Source organism: Rhinichthys klamathensis, unplaced genomic scaffold (assembly GCF_029890125.1).
Source record: "Rhinichthys klamathensis goyatoka isolate OS25496 unplaced genomic scaffold, OSU_Roscu_1.1 h1tg000303l_1, whole genome shotgun sequence".
Taxonomy (NCBI): Eukaryota; Metazoa; Chordata; class Actinopteri; order Cypriniformes; family Leuciscidae; genus Rhinichthys; species Rhinichthys klamathensis.
Genome location: NW_026606822.1, coordinates 3,742,583 through 3,764,643, shown reverse-complemented (window position 1 = coordinate 3,764,643; position 22,061 = coordinate 3,742,583). Strand labels below are relative to the sequence as shown.

Genomic DNA, 22,061 nt, shown 5'->3' with positions numbered 1-22,061 from the left:
CAGCCCACTGCCAGAGAGAAAGACAGGATGAGAGTTTAGAAGAGTAGTGATTAAAGTCGAAATTGAGCCTGTTTACTTTCTTAAAGTGATAGTTCACCCCAAAATAAAGATTCTGTCATCATTTACTCGTGCTCATGTCATTCCAAAGATCTTGAAACATGTATTTTTGAATCGTAAATCGTTGATTTCTGTCAAGAATCGGTTTCGATAGCGATTCAGTGCTTTGATATATATATATATATATATATATATATATATATATACAGTATATAAACATTAAATGGTAACACTTTACAATAAGGTTCATTTATTAAACATTAGTCAATGTATTAACTAACATGAACTAACCATGAGCAATACATTTGTTACTGTTTTTGTTAATCTTTGTTAACATTAGTTAATACAAATCCAGTACATTGTTTGTTCATGTTAGTTCACAGTGCATTAACTAATGTTAACAAGATTTTAATAAAGTATTAGTAAATGTTGAAATTAACATTAACAAAGATTAACAAATGCTGAAGAAGTATTGTTTGTTCTTAGTTAATGTTAACTAACTAATGAACCTTATTGTAAAGTGTTACCCATTAAATTACTACATGTGCGAATTAATGGAGACGTTGTGCGCTGTCAGACTCCTTTATAGACACGCGCTACCAAATATGGTAACACTTTACATGAAGGGGTGTACATAAGACTGACATGACACCTTCATAACCATGACATGACATATGTCATGAATATGAAGTATGGTTTATGCATGTTTATGACAACTGTCATTAAGTGTCTTTCGCTCAATAATTACATTTTGAATGCAAATATGACATTGTTTAAGATGTCTTTGCTATGACACCTTGACATAAACCATAACATCATAACCTGTCAGTGTCTTTGTCATGACAACTTGACATTAAATTAAGGTAAACTGTCATGTGGTTGGATTTGACATTGGCTTCATAAGGCCATTATAACTGTGTCATGAATATTTTTCGTGACCTCAACTACAGTGGTACAAATTGAATTTGTCATTAAACAGTTATAATGGCTTCATGACAGCCAATGTCAAAACCAACCACCTGACAGTTTAATGTAATGTTAACCAATAAAGCTAAGTGGTTTCTTAAGTTTGATAATTAATCTGCTATGTCATGTTTATGACAGGTTGTGTTGTCTTAATAATGTCAAGTTGTCATGACAAAGACACTGACAGGTTATGATGTATTGGTTTATGTCAAGGTGTCATAACAAAGACATCTCAAACAATGTCATATTTGCATTAAAAATGTCATAGTTGAGCGAATGACACTTAATGACAGTTGTCACAAACATGCATAAAACTTCCTTCATATTCATAACATGTGTCATGTCATGATTATGAAGGTGTCATGTTAGTCTTATGCACACCCCTTCAAGTAAAGTGTTACCCAAAATATTAGTTTTTTCCCCCCACTCTCTCTGACTCCCTGAAGGCCGCTGTGTAATTCACATCCTGACTAAGACACTTTGGGGGAAGCATTTAAATAATCCTATGAATGCATATAAGAAAAGCAGAATCGAATCAAATTATTCAAATTTTAAAGTGAATCGTTCTGAATTTGCAAAAATCGTTCTGGAGTTAAGTAAATGCTGGAAAAACAGAAAAACTTATAGAAGAGTTCAGAGGGAACACACACTCTTAAGAAATAATATATTTCTTTTTAAACATTATATTAAATGCTAATAGAATAGCTGGGTTTAGTCATTCTTATCAAGTAAATAAGACTGCAACACGCACACACACACACGCAGGATTTCTTTGGGGGCTATTCTAGGCTGTGTAACACAGATAAGGGTTATTTCTGACCCCGGGCCGTGGTTGCAAATCTCTGACCATTAGGCGCTAGCAGATAAAGCTGTTATAGGGTTTGTGTGACACTGCTGACATTCCCCTGTAATGTTCTCCATCGGTTTCCCAAACACTGAATGTTAAAACACCTCATGACTGCGGATGTGCCCTAGCAGATAATAACGCTTTTTAAGAAATGCCACACTGTCTTTTTTTTTATGTTGACATATAATGCACTCGTAACATCTAGTTTTAAGAGGAAATAATATGACCTCAAAGTTAATAGATGTGCAGTAAAAGCCACAAACTCCAATTTTGGTTTAATTTAAGTCTTTAAAGGTGTCATTTGGAAGCCTTTACTACTATTATTATTATTCTATATTTTTTTTACCCTTGGGAAATTCATAAGTGCAAGATTGACGGCTCCCGGGACATTCAAGGTCACAAGGTCACAGTCAAAATAAAAGCAATTATATTAATTGTAATTCATGATCACCTCTGCAGTTTGAAACAGACTGTCAGTTTTCTGGTGCAGAATCACACTCAAATGCTAATAACTCCTTAAAAATTCTGCTGTGTGTCTGGAAAAACTATTTCAGTCTTTATCCTTCTGTTTTGATTAAATGTCTTTGACTTTTTAGTCTTTGACTGCCCTAAATTATAATTTTTAATAATGTCATGACAAAATGCTAATGTTTTTGTAACATTGTCCAAGCTTTTATAAAAAAAAAAAAAAATATATATATATATATATATATATATACACTCACCGGCCACTTTATTAGGTACCCCATGCTAGTAACGGGTTGGACCCCCTTTTGCCTTCAGAACTGCCTCAATTCTTCGTGGCATAGATTCAACAAGGTGCTGGAAGCATTCCTCAGGGACTTTGGTCCATATTGACATGATGGCATCACACAGTTGCCGCAGATTTGTCGGCTGCACATCCATGATGCGAATCTCCCGTTCCACCACATCCCAAAGATGCTCTATTGGGTTGAGATCTGGTGACTGTGGAGGCCATTTTAGTACAGTGAACTCATTGTCATGTTCAAGAAACCAATTTGAAATGATTAGAGCTTTGTGACATGGTGGAAGTAGCCATCAGAGGATGGGTACATGGTGGCCATAAAGGGATGGACATGGTCAGAAACAATGCTCAGGTAGGCCGTGGCATTTAAACGATGCCCAATTGGCACTAAGGGGCCTAAAGTGTGCCAGGAAAACAACCCCCACACCATTACACCACCACCACCAGCCTGCACAGTGGTAACAAGGCATGATGGTTCCATGTTCTCATTCTGTTTACGCCAAATTCTGACTCTAACATCTGAATGTCTCAACAGAAATCGAGACTCATCAGACCAGGCAACATTTTTCCAGTCTTCAACTGTTCAATTTTGGTGAGCTCTTGCAAATTGTAGCCTCTTTTTCCTATTTGTAGTGGAGATGAGTGGTACCCGGTGGAGTCTTCTGCTGTTGTAGCCCATCCGGCTTCACAAATGCTTTGCTGCATACCTCGGTTGTAACGAGTGGTTATTTCAGTCACTGTTGCCCTTCTATCAGCTCGAACCAGTCTGGCCATTCTCCTCTGACCTCTGGCATCAACAAGGCATTTCCGCCCACAGAACTGCCGCTCACTGGATGTTTTTTCTTTTTCGGACCATTCTCTGTAAACCCTAGAGATGGTTGTGCGTGAAAATCCCAGTAGATTAGCAGTTTCTGAAATACTCAGACCAGCCCTTCTGGCACCAACAATCATGCCACGTTCAAAGTCACTCAAATCAACTTTCTTCCCCATACTGATGCTCGGTTTGAACTGCAGGAGATTGTCTTGACCATGTCTACATGCCTAAATGCACTGAGTTGCCGCCATGTGATTGGCTGCTTAGAAATTAAGTGTTAACGAGCAGTTGGACAGGTGTACCTAATAAAGTGGCCGGTGAGTGTATATATATATATTTTTTTTCAATGTATGAATTTCTTATTCATATATATATATAGCACTTTTAAATGATTAGAAATCCACACATTCTATTGTCTCTCACTATATAGGACAGATAGTGTGTGAATTGGGATGTTTGCTGATTTGCATTGCTGTTAACCCATGCTGTCTGTGTGTAACAGGATGATGCACTGGGCCGGTCGTATAGAGAAGGAACTGGAGAAGGTGCTGCAGCTGGTCACCGGAGGCCAACAAATGAGAGGAGTAAGTTGAACATCTTTAACCTGTACTACAAATCTAGTTATATAATATCTAGTTATATAATATTCGATAATATAAAGAAATTCTGGAGTTACAGAGTTAGGGCAAGGGCATCTCTCTTCTGTACATCAGTGTGGAAACGACCATTATAATCACACTTTATTGTTTATCTTTGTTGTGGTGCCTTAGGAAGAAGCTTTAACTTGTTTATGATGTTATGATAACAGTGGTTGCATAAGATGATTACAGTAATAGCAGTGTTTTTTTGTGTGTGTAGTCGTTTCAATAGAGACATTTCATAACAATAATTTTCTGTTGACAGCGGTCACAGTCTTGGCCACTAAGCAATCATTTTACGGTAGTTTCTGAAAGCTTGACATATACTGTATATTTCATATTGAATATTTCACATGAATGTTTCACTAGGAAATTAGTATTCTGTATATTTTGTTAAATGGCATAAAACAATTTCGTAATATTTCAATATTGTGAGACCATGAAAAGGCATTTTTGTACTTGATGAAATTTTTGTTCATTACAAATTACAGTATGTTCATAATTTTAGTGATTTTTTTAATATATATATATATATACAGTATATATATATATATATATATATATATATATTTTAGGGCTGTCAAATGATTAATCGCGATTAATCGCATCCAAAATAAATAAATTTAGACTTAAATTTAGTGATTTTTTTAAATATATATATACAGTATATATATATATATATATATACAGTATATATATATATATATATATATATAGGGCTGTCAAATTATTAATCGCGATTAATCGCATCCAAAATAAAAGTTTGTGTTTACTAGGGTTGGGTACCGAAACTCGGTGCCAATAGGGAACCGGTTCCGACGTAAACGGTAGTAACCAGACCGAATAAGAACGACAATTTCGGTGCCTGATTTCGGTGCCTGACTTAATTAGGCACACACGCACACACACACACACGCACAGTCTCTTCTGTCTCGCACGCGCGCTCTTGCTCGCAAGGTTTGGCTGCATTTCTCGTGTAAAATTACGCGTCAGAACGCCCTCTGGGCGTGCCGATAGGCTTAATCCATATAGAATCAAGCCAATTTATTGGCTGATGGCGCGGGCGCCGCCTCGACGCACTTACGTTGTCATATTATGTTGGCGCGCGCGCGCCATCTGCTCCTCAGATTTCTTTGCCGAAAAAGGAAGCTGGTCGGCAGCGCGAGGAGCTTGGCAGCGTCTCGTTCTCTATTGAGAGAACATAGGTTAGACCAGTAACCAGAGATGTTCTCTTTCATAGGTTCACTCAACGCTGCGTAGCTAAGAAGCAGTGGATTTGTATTTGTAGGCTGCTGTATCACGTGCCGTTTGAACTGACGCACTACAGCGATCTGTCACATTTTAAAGAGCCAAAACGTTATTTATTGTGTGAATCTCGTAAAAATATTGACAGAATCTGACAGCTGTGGATTTGTTCCATATCAAAAGTAACCTTGTCTGTCGGTGTCAGTGTCCTCTTTGTCCGCAATTTTTCTCTGCGTGAGAAAATGGATGTGTGGCGTGCGTGAGGGCGTGTGAAAAGGGTCAATTGCGTGAGTCTCACGAGTCACGGTCAATGCGTGAGAGTTGGCAGCTCTGCCTGCTAGTAATCTCTATTAATCTCCAGTATTATTACATTGTTTGATACAATATTGTTTTATTTGATATTATGTAAATGTGAATTTTTATTTTATATTGGTTTTATTATTATTTGTATTTATATTGTTTAAAGATTTAAGTTAATATTGTGTCCAGTTTGGCCCTGTAAATAAAAGGGTATTATTTTTTGTTAAAGTGTGTGCGGTTTCGTTTTCTTAAGTACCGTTTCAAGAACCGTTTAGGCACCGGAACCGTTTAAAAAATACCGAGTAGGTACTGGTATCGGATAAAACCCAACCGATACCCAACCCTAGTGTTTACATAATATATGTGTGTGTAGTGTGTATAATAATTTTGTATATATAAATACACACACATGCATGTATATATTTAAGAAATATTTGCATGTATATATTTTATATATATTTATACATAATTAATATTATATATAAATATAAATATTTTATATATTAATAACACATTTTTCTTAAATATATACATGCATGTGTGTGTATTTATATATACAAAATAATTATACACACTACACACACATATATTATGTTAACACAAACTTTTATTTTGGATGCGATTAATCGCGATTAATCGTTTGACAGCCCTATATATATATATATTTCAATATTTATTTCAATATTAATAAATTATTTAAAGTAAATCATGCATCTCTGGCTATTTCCATTTCCAAGCTGTGGGAGTTTTTGTTAGTTTGCATTAAATATATATTACTGGGATAAACACCAGAGTAAGTGATTGGGAGGATGAACATTCTCAGTTTTTGGAAAGTATATTTTAATTTGTCCATCCATGTGTGTGTGTGTGTGTGTTTTAGAAAATCACATCTGAATGCATGCAAGTCTGTGTTTGCACTCTCGGTAGCCGGAGGTTGCTGAGTCTGTGGTCTGAGTGTGTGTGTGCAGTGAGTCTGTGAAAGCGCATTTATCTCCGGCCCAAACAGGAGTCGTCACAGGGAGTGCTAAATGGCCCAGCATGTGCAGAAAAAGCCATTTTCTAAATGGATGCCTCTCCCTATATGTGCGTCTGATAGAAATCTTCCCTGGGCTACGGCGGCCCGCTAACAAGATTGCTTTCCTTCGTCACTCTCTCTTTCCTTTTCATGCCCAGTTTATTCCGATATTCTTTTCCCACCCTTTATGAAAAAAAAGTCTTGCAAATGAATTCCAAGCATTTTTTAGCTTCTCAAAGTTATTTTTGAGAAAGTAAATAGAATGGACTGGCTGCATTCAGCATGCAACAATCTTGAATACATATTTGGATATTTTGCTTGAAAAATTGGTGTGTTGGAAATATTTGGGATATTTTGGGAAGTCAGAAAGACCACTATCTTAACACAAGCTGAACATTATACTTAACCATAAGGTAAAGTCAGATAGCAGATGCTATTCTGGTTAGATAAACCCAGTAAACATGGTTAGGAGTAGTGATAGAATGATATGATGTATGATAGTGATATAATCTGATGAAATTTGGTCATTGTGAGATGATTTGAGAGGTTTGGCTGAATATGAACTTCAGAGTTCCCCCCCTTTTTTTTTTTTGGTTGATTTTTGAGTAAATATTTAGTGCAGTGTCAAAAACTCTTGAGATTTAAATTGGGAATTTCATTCCTTTAAAAATGAAAATGAATGGAAAGTTAAGAACCCATGGCACATGAGATTACGTTTTTATGCAAGTTGATTGATAATTTTACTGGTCGTATCTTAAATGTATGTATTTTATACCGTTCTGATGGTTTCACTATTCTGTATAATTTCATTTTATGAAATTATCTGTTAATATTTAAATATGAGATTTTTTTATTGAATTAAATATTTTTTTCATTACAGATATACATTAAAACATAATTAAAAAAAAATTAAAAAAAAATAAATAAATGTGGTCTCAGACATTATTTTATATATATATATATATATATATACTGTATATATATATATATATATATATATATATGTTCTCAGATTTCTTGCACACACACACACACACACACACACACACACACACACACACACACACACACACACACACACACACACACACACACACACACACACACACACACACACACACACACACACACACACACACACACACACACACACACACACACACACACACACACACACACACACACACACACACACACACACACACATACCCAGGCTGCTGGAAACAGGAGATCATATTGCTTTTCACAGTTTTACAGTGAGATTTTTGTTTGCAATTCTGAAATTTTTCACAGACCTCCTGGCTGTTCGTGAGAGGAACCCGATTTGAGAAAGACTGTTGTAAATATTGTTGTCAGGTTGATTCAGCCATAATATTTTGTAACTAAAAAAAACAGTTAATGTAGATGTTTCCAAATAAAGAACATTTTTAGTTTTCTTGACAAAACATTTTTGCTGTGTATGTGCTGGTAAGCTATAGAATTAGTTCAAATTGAATAATTTAGATTAAAGAGATTCAGCTGACAAAAGAGTTTGGGAACCCCTGAGATAGATGAACATCCTTTCAGTTGCATCACTTCCATCTTGATTTATTTTGCTTCACGAAATTAAATAGAATGGACCTTGAAACGCTACTCCTATTCTTTCTTTCTCCGGTTCTATTTCTGTCTCTCTCTGTGTCTTTAGTCAGGGATGTTAGATAAGCAGTCGTACAGCTTTACTCCCACACACACTCCCTAACAAACTACACAGTTCAGTAGCACGGATATAAATAGAACACACTCGTGTGCAACTCTGGGCGCCTCTTCAAGGTTATGACAGCTCATGTTGGGCCAGTCATCTGCATATTTATGCCTTGTCCTAAGTTTATCTGTTTCTTGGTAAATTCTTTTTTTCACTCTGAAGCCAGATGTGCGTGTTTGTTGGGTATTTGGACACCTGGACTGTTGTGTGTTTTGTGTAAAAGGAAAGGAAAGGAAAGTGCCTCTGAATACACACTATTCTCTGATTCAGAAAGAAGAAACTAGATTTGCTTGTCCTGGGAGTAAAAATACTTACGTTGTGAAATCTGTTCAAATGGCACCAAAAATGTTTTATTTGTGCTTTGTTTTTTTCATTATAATATCTGAACATCCTTAAAACAAGATACATTTACTTCAGAAGCAAAATTGTGTCAGATAAAAAGTTGTTTTCACAGAAAATACCTTGAAATGAGTTTATATTTATTTTAAGCATAAACCTCACAAAATTTTTGTTGTGTGTCTGCAATTTTCTTATGGAGTTTTGTTATCTTATTTTAAGGATGTTTCGATGAAAATTGATATGCACATATTTGCATATTGCAAATGAACCTAGCATGATACGCTTGTCATGATTGCAATATGCATTGCATTGTAACTGCTAATCAGTGATTCCAGTTAACCGATGTATGCAGTGAACTTGCACCTGTGGTCCGTCCGTTCATACAAGACACGTTCTTAGCTGTTTTTAATGTTTTTTTTTTGTATAAACATGCACTAGATGTATTTTTTTTACTGTTGTGATGTTTTTTTCAGCGTCTCATGTAATGAGCGTCACATTAAGATGCTATGTCAAGTTAACAGAAGTTCGACATTTTTATATTCACCTCAAGTTACTTTTGATCCATTGCAATGATCTACGTGTGAATGGCCCCTGATTTGATAAATTAATCTTAGGGTTATCGCATCACATACGCTGTCATATTACTCAGAAGTTTATCGCCTGTTGCAGTTTTTCTACATATCATGCAGTAATACTGTATATGGATTGATAAATAGAAGAACAAATAGTAACATGTTGATTGATAAATGGAAATGTAAAAAGTAAAAGAATCATGCTTAAGCTCAGTGAGGCAGGATATGATATCATTCTTTCTCTTTGTCCTGCAGACAGCAGTTAGTGTTTTGAATGACTTTATTAGGATAAAGTCAGGAATCATATTGGAGTAATGTGAACTGTCTAGAGAGCGACGCTAGAAAGCTGACCTCCATGACCTTTGATCTCTGCCTGCTTTCTGCTGGAGACCATGCATAATTCAAACTGATGGGTCACAGCTAGTAATGCTGGATCTGCTACTGATGTCCCCTAAATAAACACAGCAACTTCACAAGTCTGCAGTCAGTTTGATGTGTTTTGCCACATGTTATGTAATAGATTCTATTTAATCTAATAAATGTCACACCATAGTGAAAACACCGAAAAATATCAGACCTTAAATGGGTTCCCTTTTGAATGGGAACTCACACTGTGTCCCCTAGAGGACACTTTGGGGAATGCCTCCAGCATGACCGGTGTCTGAAGCATGTGTGAAAACACGGCACTAAACTTGACATTGGCCAGTGGCCGGTGGCAGCCTATGACGTACTGTAGAACACGTCATCCTCTTATTTGTCTTCGTGATCCATTTGTTTGTTTCTGACATCTGAGAACACGCACGATTGTGCTTTCTTGGACATGGGTGAGGAGCTTACGCGTTCAGTTCTTGAGTGAGCTGAATGCGAGCATTGTGAGGATTTCTCAATGTAAAGCTCTGTTTGCGCCAGCCTTATTCATGAAGGATGTGGGACGTGCATTTGGGTGGAATGCCTTCGACTCTTCGAAGAGGCAGGTAATGATGCATTCGCAAAACTGACTACAAGAGACAGGTAAGAAGAAGTTAGTATTTTCACTAGCGCGTTCAGCTCTCGCGGGAAGTTGAAGGCACTCATAGCGATGCATTCGTGGCTGTTCTCGTATGATTCCTTTCAGAGAGATTGAATCTGATTGCCATGACTCTCGAGGGGGTTGTGCGGTTTCAGTAATTTATTTCATCTGGGCTTGACTCTCTTGAGGGATGAAAGTTGAGCGCCTGCACTCCACAGTTCAGGTCCCTCACCTGGCAGAAGACGAACACAAACTTTTACTTTTTTGGTCTCCTCTTGTTGGCTCAAATACTGCCACTATTCAATGTATTGTATCGTATTCTTATTAGTAGTTATTATCATAACAATGTTTTATGTGCTTTATGTTTTTCCATTGATCTCCACGCTGAAGCAGAGAGATCATAAGGGAAACCATCTCAGGCCGTGTGTCCACCAAAGCGTTTTTCCACGCGCCTGGCGTATGTTTTCAATTGTTTTCAATGGGAGCGCTGTGTTTTTTAAACGCCATGAGCGTAACGAGGCGCTGGACGTTTTTTTCACGCTGAAGCGCTGAAAGCTCTGCGTTTTTACTGGTCGCCGAGAGTTGAAAAATGTTCAACTTTGGATAAAACGCAGCGCTCATCACTGTCTCTTTTACCCAGCCTTCTAATCACAGTGGAGGAGGGGCGGGACTAATACCACACCGACCAACTGTCACAACATTATTTCTGTACAACGACATCAACCAGCAGAGCTAACCGAACAAAATGGATGAAAAATAAATTTTCAGTATGAAACAAATTATCTGCGTAATCAGTTACAAGTAAACTGTGCTGCAGATATTCTGTATCATAGCAACGAAACGTCTCAACGGAAAAAAAACTCTGTGCTGCCAAAACGCTCTCAAGCGCCCACAGCTAGGCGTTTTCAGCAGAGCGTCTAGCGTTTTCAGCTGCCTAAAAACGCTTTTGTGGACACGCGGCCTTAGAGCTCAGCTAGGCAGTGGTACTGAGCTACAGGCTCTCGTTCTGTTAGAGGCCTCTGCTCCCCTGAGGTCCGCCCGATATTTTGTCAAGCTACTGGCCCTATTTTTTAGCCTCCTTGACAGGCCTAGGACGTAGTGCTGAAGCCTCTGTCCCATGAGCTTAACCAGTGGCTAAGTTGCTAGGCTACTGCACTTAAACCGGAGCGTTGCTAGGCCTCCTCTTGCTATAGAGAGTTTTTCTGCCGAGGCCTCTGCTCCCTAGAGCTCTGCCTGGATAGCCGTTCTAAGTGGTTCGGCTCTAGGCAAGTCTCCTTGGAAGCTGTCCTGAGTGAGAAACGTTGTCGGGCCTCCTCTCGCTTAAGAGAGTCGTCATGCTTAGGCCTCCCGTTCTCAGAGCTCCACTCAGTGACGATATTCCCTTAAAGGGACAGTTCACCCAAAAATGAAAATTCTGTCAGTAATTACTCGCCCTCATGTTGTTCCAACCCTGTAAGACTTTCGTTCATCTTCAGAACACAAATTAAGATATTTTTGATTAAAACTGAGAGCTGGATCACTCCTCCATAGGCTTCTTAAGGGATCGAAACTGGCCAGCCCAAAAGTTATAAAAAGACATCGTTAAAATAGTCCGAGTGACTACAGTGGCTCAATCTTAAGTTTATCAAGCAACGAGAATACTTTTTGTGCGCAAAAACAAACAAAAATAACAACTTTATTCAATTATTCATTTCCTTCCATGTGGGCCTCGAGTGAGTTCACGTAGTGATATTGCGCAAAGCTTCTGTGTTGCACGTCACACGCAGGCTCACTATTGGCCGACGCTGGTCATGTGTGTGATGCGTGTGACGATGTCTTTCATAACTTTTGGGCCGGCCAGTTTCGATCCCTTAAGAAGCCTATGGAGGAGTGATCCAGCTCTCAGATTTAATAAAAAATATCTTAATTTGTGTTCCGAAGATGAACAAAAGTCTTATGGGGTTGGAACAACACGAGGGTGAGTCATTACTGACAGAATTTTCATTTTTGGGTGAACTAACCCTTTAAAGGTATTCTCAGGAATACCAAACCCTTGAGCTCTGCTCGTGGGCTGAGTTTCTTTTTTGACTCAGTCCGGCACGGAAGGGAGGAAGGGTGTAAGCCAGGTCTTTCTCTGATAGGGTGTGCAGCTCGGGTTTTGGCCGTAGAGAATTAGTCACAACAGCTGCTGGTGTGTACCTCAGGGATGGGGGCTCTTTTAGAGTCTTTGACTTTAATGTCAGCCAATGAGGTACTCATCCCTTTCAGCATGGCGGAGTGGGCATTGGTTCCCCAAAGTGTCCTCTTGGGGACGCAGTGCGAGTTCCCATTCGAAAGGGAACGTCTTGGGTTACACTTGTAACTATGGTTCCCTAAGAAGGGGAATGAGACACTGCGTCTCCTTGCCATGCTTCAGGTATTCCCATGTACGTCTCCTTTTGACAAAGAAGTGTATGACGTGTTTTACTGGTGCCTCTGTTATACTCACAGTTGCACCCGTAGTATGTCATAGGCTGTCGCTGGCCAATGTCAAGTTAATTGTCGTGTTTTCACACATGCTTCAGACACGGTCATGCTGGAGGCATTCCCTAAAGTGTCCTCTAGGGAACGCAGTTTGAATTCCCATTAGAAAGGGAACCATGGTTATATGCGTAACCTGAGACGTTTCAGGAACATGGCAATACTAGCAAAATACTACATACTACAAACTGGGGAAAATGAAGAATGAACTGGTTTGACATCATTTCAAACAACTCAAAACAACTTGCCGAAGTTAACTTTCCGAAAAAGTTCACTCCAGGTTGTTAAATACCTTCAAGCTGCCATTGGACTGTGGCGATTAGCTGTGGCTCTGAGGCACTGCCTTTTTGACATGGAAATCTTCTCTGGTTGATTTCTTCTGTTCAGTTATTGAGGTCAGACGTGAGTAAAAACATGAAAACACTGGTGAGCTGCTTTATTGTAGAAATAAAAGTTGTAATTCTAAAGGAAAGCGACACTGACACTGTTTTTTCTTGTTTAATACTGAAAAGCTGCTGTTAATAAAGCAATCTATCATATAAAGTGCTATATAAATAAACTTGCCATGATTTTATCGGAGTGCTGAAATGCAGAGCTGGTGCAAACATGTCCACATCGCTATGATCAGATGCTTTCTTAACTGCTGCTTTCTCACTTGCTGTGCGTTAATTTTGTTATTGAGAGGAAAGTATTTACATATTTATATTCAAATTAACGCCGCTCCTAGGACACCATTGGGATGTTCATTAAAAGTATAACGCTGCAACGGTATTTCCAACTGCTTTTTACCCTTAAGTGAAGAAAGAAAAAGAACTTTGCTCTGAGTATATCGGGGCTTTAAGAAACAAATACACTAGCCATTGACCAAGATCCCAGGCCTCCAGCTTACTACCTATAGTGCTGCTGAAGCGTCTACCACATCAGCTCACATAGTCTGAGGTTTTGTAAACACAAGCACAAACTTGAGTGAGTGTGACTTGATTATAATAGCTTGACGCTACAGCATCAACATACCGTAAAACTTCAAATAATAGCCGAGTCCCAAATAGACGCCCGTCTCTTTTACACGCCTGGTGTGGCTGCAGGTTTGGGTAAATAGAGGCCGGTCTCAAATAGAGGCCGGGTCTGTTTTTTAGTTTCGGGTTGTATTTAATCTTCTAAAACCGTCAGATCGTCCACTTTTTGCAGGCCGCCAACACAAATACTTGTCCCGCCAAAGCCTTTTTTGATCGGTGAGTGATGTAGAATTGACTGCTGCGCTTGACAGGGCGCGTTACGAGCAGAGAGAGCGATCCGGCCGCGCGCGCACACTCTCACGCCCTCGCGCATATTAATCAAAATCAGTTGACGCGATAGTAAAAGGTCGGAAGTTTCACGTGGAGCATTTGTGGATTTTTTTAGAGATTAGAGACTCTAGGCCTACACTGAATGAAACACTTCGCAACACTAAATATTAAAGGCCTGTCTCATATAGACGCCTGTCTCAAATACAAGCCGGTACAGTTCGACGATTTGGGAAAATAAAAGCCCGGGCTACTATTTGAAGTTTTACGGTAGATTTGATTAGCATGTGGCAAATCCACCCAGCACACGCCGATAAAGATTCAATTTGATTGCCATTTTTGCGTAAGTTTCAGATGTTTGTCCTGAGAAAAAGACCCTAGTAATCGCACGTACGTCTCCGATGAGATCCAAAAAATATTTTTCAAGAAAATGCAAATAATCTGGGGTGCGTTTCCCGAAAGCATCGTTAGCCAACTATGGTCGCAAGTTCCGTCGTTACCAATAGAGTTCAATGGGATTTGCGACCAAATTGCGACCATAGTTGGCTAACGATGCTTTCGAGAAACGCACCCCTGAATTGCTTTCCACATTCATTTTATAGCTCTATACTCCTATTGTATGACAACTATTAAATGGTTTGTGCTATTTCTCAAAAGGCACTTAGGAGAAACCTCTGAGGAAAAAGTTGATACTTAAAACATTTCCAAGAAATCTCTTGAAAGAGCGACTTCTCAGCAATTATAATTTCTTCTGGACAGGTTTGAATTCTAAAGCTGTATGATGCAGGTGTAAATGTATGTGGGCGATCTGTTCTTGGTGGTCTTTATAATCATGGCATCAGGCATCAGCTGACAGCACCATTTTTAAATCATTTTTTATACATGAATTGTTCACACACACACACACACACACACACACACACACATGCGCACACACACACACACACACACACACACACACACACGCATACACACACACACACACACACACACACACACACACACACACAGACGCACACACACAATCTTCTGGCTGTGTGTGTTTTTCAGAGGCTGCAGATGTAATCACTGTTTGGTTTAATTAAGTTTCTGATTTAATTGCACTTAGTACTGAAGTCAACATTAAATCACATTTGACTGAATGATTCGTCATTGTACGTTAGTCCATATATTTTAAAGTTTGGGGTCTGTAAGATTTTTTTTAATTGATCAAAAGTAAACACAGTAAAGTGTTTCCAAGAAAAACAACAGTAAAGACATTTATAATGTTACAAAATATTTCTATTTAAAAAAAAAGCTGGAAAAAAAGAGACAGACTAAATCCAGAAGGACTTTTAAACAGCTTTTGTCCAGGTACACTTGCACATAGTTTTTCAGGTAGCTTTGCAGGAAGGTTTCTTCAAGCATCTTGGAGATGTTGCCATAGTTCTTCTGGATTTAGTACCAAACAGACTCGATGATGGTGAGATCAGATCATAGCGGCTGTGCATACAAAAATCTCACTGGATTATTACAATTAATGGCAAAAGAAATGTTTGGAAATATAACCTGATATTTCCAACTGACACGCTAAAGCAAAATATATAAATAACTGGCTTAAAACATTTTTCTTTGGTGAAAATACTAACAGACCTAAGACACAGTATGTATGTGTGTATATATATACAGCGTTTAATTGCTCCTGGTAAGCGCTCATTATCACAGCTGTAAACACAACAGCGCTCTTCTTCCCCGAGGGGGTTTAGCGTCATGACGGCTTTGTTTCCTGGCGAACCGTTAAAGAACGCAACTCCCGGACATCCTGTAGAATTCAACCAATCAGACGACGACTTCAAAAATCCTGAAGTGTTTCCAGTTAAATGTGCCATATGCATCAGACGTTCAGCCAACGGAACCCAAACTCTTTTTGAGGATTTAAATGTGTTATGAATGTCTGCGATGACATTTCATGTTTCATCACTGCATCCTAGTAACTTATGAGAAATACACACACGTCCTCCCCTCTTTTTGCCTCTCAAAAGAGAATAATAGGGCATTTTTCTTACACTAAACTATCAATGTGTTGTTCTATTTTCTCTGTCTCAGCCTTAAGCCAAAGAGAGAGAGAAAAAATATCACATAATATAATAATCATGCCAACAGCACTTTTCCATCCTTCAGTGATAAACCCTAAAGCAAATCCGGTGAAGTTCACCCATCAGTGTGTCACTCTTAGAAGAAAAGGTTCTATATTGAACCTTAAAGGGTTCTGTCAGGTGCTTCATTTTTAAAACCTTTTAGGGGTTTTCATTTTATGGATTTAAAATGTGAAAAAACTGTTAAACTTGAAAGTATTATGGAATCATTTAAGACATTTCCTCTTATATAGAACCTTTTGGGCATAAAGGGTTCTTTAAGGTTGAGTCAAGCACCCTAGGTTCTATACGGAACCCCACTGAGACTAGTGTGTTGTGTATGTTGAGTTTGGAGGGGTTGACATTGACTCATCATTACCCATGGGAATGTAAAATCACAAACGAGATCTCATTTGTTTTGCCTAGACTGCAATAAGATTACATAGAGAGCAAATGGAGATGAAATTTCCTGCTTCTAAGATTTTTTCTCTTGAGACCCCAGTAATCTCAATGTGTGTCCTCTTTAGAAGAGAACAACAGTGTGCTCAGATTTAAATGCCATCTCAAACATTTTAAGTTCTTCAATTTTTTTTAGCAGTGAAATCTGCCTCTAGGTAAATACAAATGTGATGCTTGTTGAATTTTTTTCGTGATTGTTTTGTCACTCCTGCATTGTGTGGTCTCCAGTTTGCTTGCATGTAGGAATAAACGTTGTGTTATAAAAAAAAAAATTGGGGCTGAGTTGAAGAGACACAGGAAGAGACAATCCTCTGCATTTCTTTAAGTGGAGACAATATTGTATATTGGCTGAAAATCGGATTATTGTGCTTTCAGTGCATCTCCCTCACAGACTGAAGCTTTGGTGTTTGGCTCACACAGCAGCATCATATTAATATTCCTCATGTAAAAAAAAAATACTCTGCAAATTTCAGCAGCTTAATGGACAGGCTCCATTCCAACTTTTTGTAGATAACTTTTTATTATGGTGTGTATTTAAATAATTTTTAAAATGTATACGTCAAGAAATGTAACATTTAAAGGGACAGTTTAACCCTAAAATGAAGTCATCGTTTACTCACCCTGGTGTTGTTCTAATGCAGTATGCCCTTCTTTCTTTTTTTTTCACCACAAAAGGAGAAATAAAAAAAAAATTGTTCCGTTCGCATTCGTCCATATAATGGCAGTGAATAGTAACCAGCAATGAAGCTTAAAAAAAGATGCAAAAATATCACAGAATGGTCCGCTGGGCTTGGTAAAAACAAACTGAAATTGAATGTTATTTAATGAAAGTCCTGACCTTGGCCCTTGGTCTTCTGTGCACGGCTGTGTGTGTTCATGAGACTATATTAGAACAGCACAACACCAGGGTGAGTAAATGATGACTGCATTTTTATTTTAGGGTGAACTATAAAAGTCCCCAACTGACAAAATACATTATAATGTTCAAAATCTACCAGACAGTGATGATGTCATCGTAACATTTGCATGCTATGTTACGATTGGTCTTCCAAGTTGTTATTCGTCTTCTTTTTCTTTTACTGTATCTATTAACCGATCTAATAATGCCATCTCAAAACATCTCAAAGCCAAAACTTTGACTATTCTTTTACTGACGTACTAGAATAACATTTTTGCCTACTTGACGAAGTCTTTACCTATACAGCTTTGTTTTATTTTTGAACATCCCGTAGATATGGTGAAAAAAGGCAATTAGCTTTTCTTTTTTTTTCTGTAAAATGATACTTTTGAATGAGAGATTGTGTGTTCCCATCTGTGCATGTGTGTTTTTAGAGGGCATATTCTGTCTTTCATACATTCATACAGCTTACTAGCAGAGGAAAGATTACAGTAAGGTTGTATTGCTTTGCTCTGTCTTTAAATACATTTTCTTTCCCCTTGTTTAATTGTACAATGACATCAAAAGATGTGAATGCTGGCTGTGGTGTGTGTGTGTGTGTGTGTGTGTGTGTGTGTGTGTAATGTAGAATGATATCCACTGTTCTCTAATCCTACACCAACCCCCCTATTGGAGATGTCATCAGTCCTATATCTTATCTCTCCTCCTCAAATCGTACGCACGCACGCACACACACACACACACACACACACACACACACACACACACACACACACACACACACACACACACACACACACACACACACACACACACACACACACACACACACACACACACACACACACACACACACACACACACACACACACACACACACACAATCATCATGCAGCAGTAAGTGCAGTGTTTACAAACCTCAGTGCTAAATAGAAATGGAAAATTATACCGGATATGTTATTATTCATGTACCTAGCTTAAGAATTTTGGCAGCTTCACTAACAACTAACAAGACTCTCTTCGTACTGTTGCCCGCCATGATTTGATTGGTGTTGTGGCTTTTAGGAAGTTGCTATGTTCTTACTATTGTAGAATGCTTGTGGTTTTCATGTTGTAAAAAAATTTTTTTGCTTCAAACTGCACCCAGCTCTCTTTTCCCCATCTAAACTGTGAGCAAAGACAGGCAAGTTGCCGATCTGACTGAAAGGACATGGCAGCACACTGGGAATGCTGGGATATGTGCGAGCGGATGCGTTCAGCTGGATTCAGATCAGCGTTCTGGTTCCTATTGTGTTAGCTTCTTCTTGTGGAATCTTAAAACGCCCTCTCAAACCATTGTTATGCTCCTAAAGCCGAACGCTTATCCATCCTTCCCTCTGAAGCTCCAGCCCACACCTCTTCTTTCCTGCTTTCTCCCTCATACTTGTTTATTCACTCTGTCTCCTCTTGTTTCTCCAATGGTTCTGTTCAGATACACTTCTCACAGACTGTCTTTCTCTCTCCAACATGCACACACTCTTAAAGCTGGCTTTGGTTCTGATCTGCGCCTCTGGCCCTTCTCCCAGGGTTCGTTGTTTGATGGGATTTGTGCTTTGGCTTTACAATTGCAACATCCTTCTATCACACACACACACACACACACACACACACACGCATACGTGTAGACTTCCTGAACTACATACAATAAAAAAATGATTCCATTTAGGAACTCTGCACATGTATGCCGGCTTATAAATACTAAATCAGACAGATGCAGGCACTTCCATTACTGTCGGATACAGAGCAACACACACACACACACACACACACACACACACACACACACACACACACACACACACACACACACACACACACACACACACACACACACACACACACACACACACACCAAAAACAAAGATTCGCTCAAACGCTCTCCACTGGCATATGAGTGCAGATGCATAAATTAATGCGAGAGGAATTAGAATAAAGGTTATCTGCGTTCGACGCTTCTCCCAGAGCTTTTACTACGGCCTGGTTTTCTGTCAGCCTACACAAAAAACGTTTTATGTGTTTTTTTGCTTTTTTGAACCAGCATTAACTGCATTGGAGCAGTCTACATATGTATGCCATTGAGCATGCATTATATGCAAGTGTACATTTAGTGCCTTCTCAGTGACCTTTAACAGAAACGCATTTGTTAGATATGTATATATATATGTGTGTGTGTGTGTGTGTATATATATATATATATATATATATATATATATATATATATATATATATATATATATATGTATATGTATATATGATTTGATTGTAATTTTTTTAAATGGGATTCACTTGTACCTGTGTGAGTGTGACTGTAGAGTTATGTGTACATTTGTACATGTACAGGTGTATTGGAGAAACTAAGTGTGTGTGTGTGTGTGTGTGTGTGTGTGTGTGTATGCCGGTGGACAGCACTAGCAGCTCATTTCACACACAGCTGAGACTTCAAAGGCAGCCCACATTAACCCTGTGTGGCGGAACCCTTCGTGAAACCGCATTTCCCACCTTGCCTTGCTCCCCATCATCTCCCTTCACACCGGCATTCATATTGAAATGACCTGATGTATGCCTTTCCTGTCAAAGATAAAACTTCAAACGAGTTTGTGCACGTGTGAGATTGGTCCAGGAGTCGTCCGTGGTCAGGTGTGTGCCTTGCCTCAGGTGTAAAAGGACACACCGTGTAGCACATAGACTGTGACCTGAGTAGGTCTGTAATCAGAGTTGATAATATTGGAAAACTCACTTTCTCAATTTAATAAAACATGCGTCACTCTATGGAATCGTCACATGATTGGAGACAGTGGAATTAGTTTCCACAACTTTCATGTGACATCGCCATAGTACGACACCATGCTAAAGTCAGTGCAAAAAACAAATTGACTGTTTATTAAGGCATGTTTTTAATTGTTGTATTTTATAAAAAGTTTTCCTTTGACATCATTGAGGTCATAATGCACTTATGCACCAAATGCACTAACCACGAGTCAGTCTAAAATCACAGTCTACAACCTTTTAGAATTATACTTTAGAGAACAACCAGTTAATTTAACTGAGCGTTAAGTAATCGTGAGAGTTCTGAAGATCACTCTGTGACAATTAGGCTGATTATAATGATGGTAGTTAAGATGTTGATAGTCTTAATGATGACACCAGAAAGCTAATGATGGTCACATAACTGTGTGCTAATGACGATGGTAATGAGAAAACTTCATCATAAGATATGATGATGATGATGACCTAATTATGATGATATACATGTAGTCTAGTATAAACTAATGGTTAACCATTATAAAGGTGTCTGAAAATAAATCTCTTGAATCTCTAGATTTGATGCCTCAAAGCAAATGTAGTAATTAGTGCTTCCGTGGGGGTGTTTAGTAATGTGCACATTTTATTTTATTTTATTGTATTATTTATTATAATTTTTTTTAAATGTAATTTAATTTAATTTTTTATTAAATTAAATCATATTTATTATTTTATTAAATTCAATATTTATTATTTTTTATTCATTTCTTTAGCTCACAAACTTTAGCAAATGCAACAATTAGTGTGGTTTTGTTTTTAGAAATTAATTTGAAAAAATCATTCCTTTATTTAGTTCACAAATGTTGTCAAATGCAGCACTCTTTGGTGAAGTGCATATTTCATTATATTTTATTTGATAAATTTAAAAAATATGTATAATTTGATTATGATATGATTATGCAGATTAGTGGTCATTATAAAAAAATATTTCACAGATACAGTCTCTCTTATGACTTTAGTTGAATCTGGACTATAGATTTGTCATTTCTTCAGTGTAAACTCTGACTGTGTTTGGGGCTTACTGCAGGGCTTTAGCTCTTGATGAATTATGTATCTGTAGCTGGACTGGTCTGTTATGGCAGGGTGTGTGTGTGTGTGTGTGTGTGTGTGTGTAGCTGGATCGTTCTCAGGCAGGGATAAAGCCGTTTGTATTGGATGGGATTTGCCCCAGAAAGCTATGGGCAAATCTCTGATTGAGCTATATAATGGTGTTTGTGTGTTTGGTAGCATGTGTGTTTGTATGTCAGTGGGAATAATTAGTTTTTTGTCATTTAACAGATGTTCCCTTTTAAGGGAACTCGAGCTGCGTCGAGACGCTGTGTGAAGGCCCCTGCGTGATTGCGACGTGAAGCACGCGTACAGTGGGTACTCAACCAGAATGCCTATTACCGCCGCGAGTCGTGCCGCGGCAAATCCACCGCGGCAAAAATAAACTAGTCGCATTTCAAAGTTGTTCGCGAAATGACCGCCAGGTGGCGCAAAGGGGCATTTAGCAAAACAGCCGCAATTGCCGCATTTTGAAACGTAAGTGCGGGGCTAAAAAGTTGAAACTGCATGTTAAAGTAATAATTGTATTATTAATTAAAGACAGACAATTTGGTTAATGTTATTTAAACATACGATCATACAATTTATAGTATACATAGTAGGCTAGTAGC

The 22,061-nt window shown here is 38.3% G+C and overlaps 1 protein-coding gene across 1 annotated transcript in view; it reads left to right on the top strand.

Annotated features, from left to right (window-relative positions):
- cacna2d2a (calcium channel, voltage-dependent, alpha 2/delta subunit 2a) overlaps positions 1 to 22,061 on the top strand; it is a 231,675-nt gene that overhangs the window by 12,388 nt on the left and 197,226 nt on the right. The window contains exon 2 of the mRNA XM_056270376.1: positions 3,953 to 4,034. Within this exon, the coding sequence (XP_056126351.1) occupies positions 3,953 to 4,034 (82 nt within the window). The remainder of the gene's footprint in view (positions 1 to 3,952; positions 4,035 to 22,061) is intronic.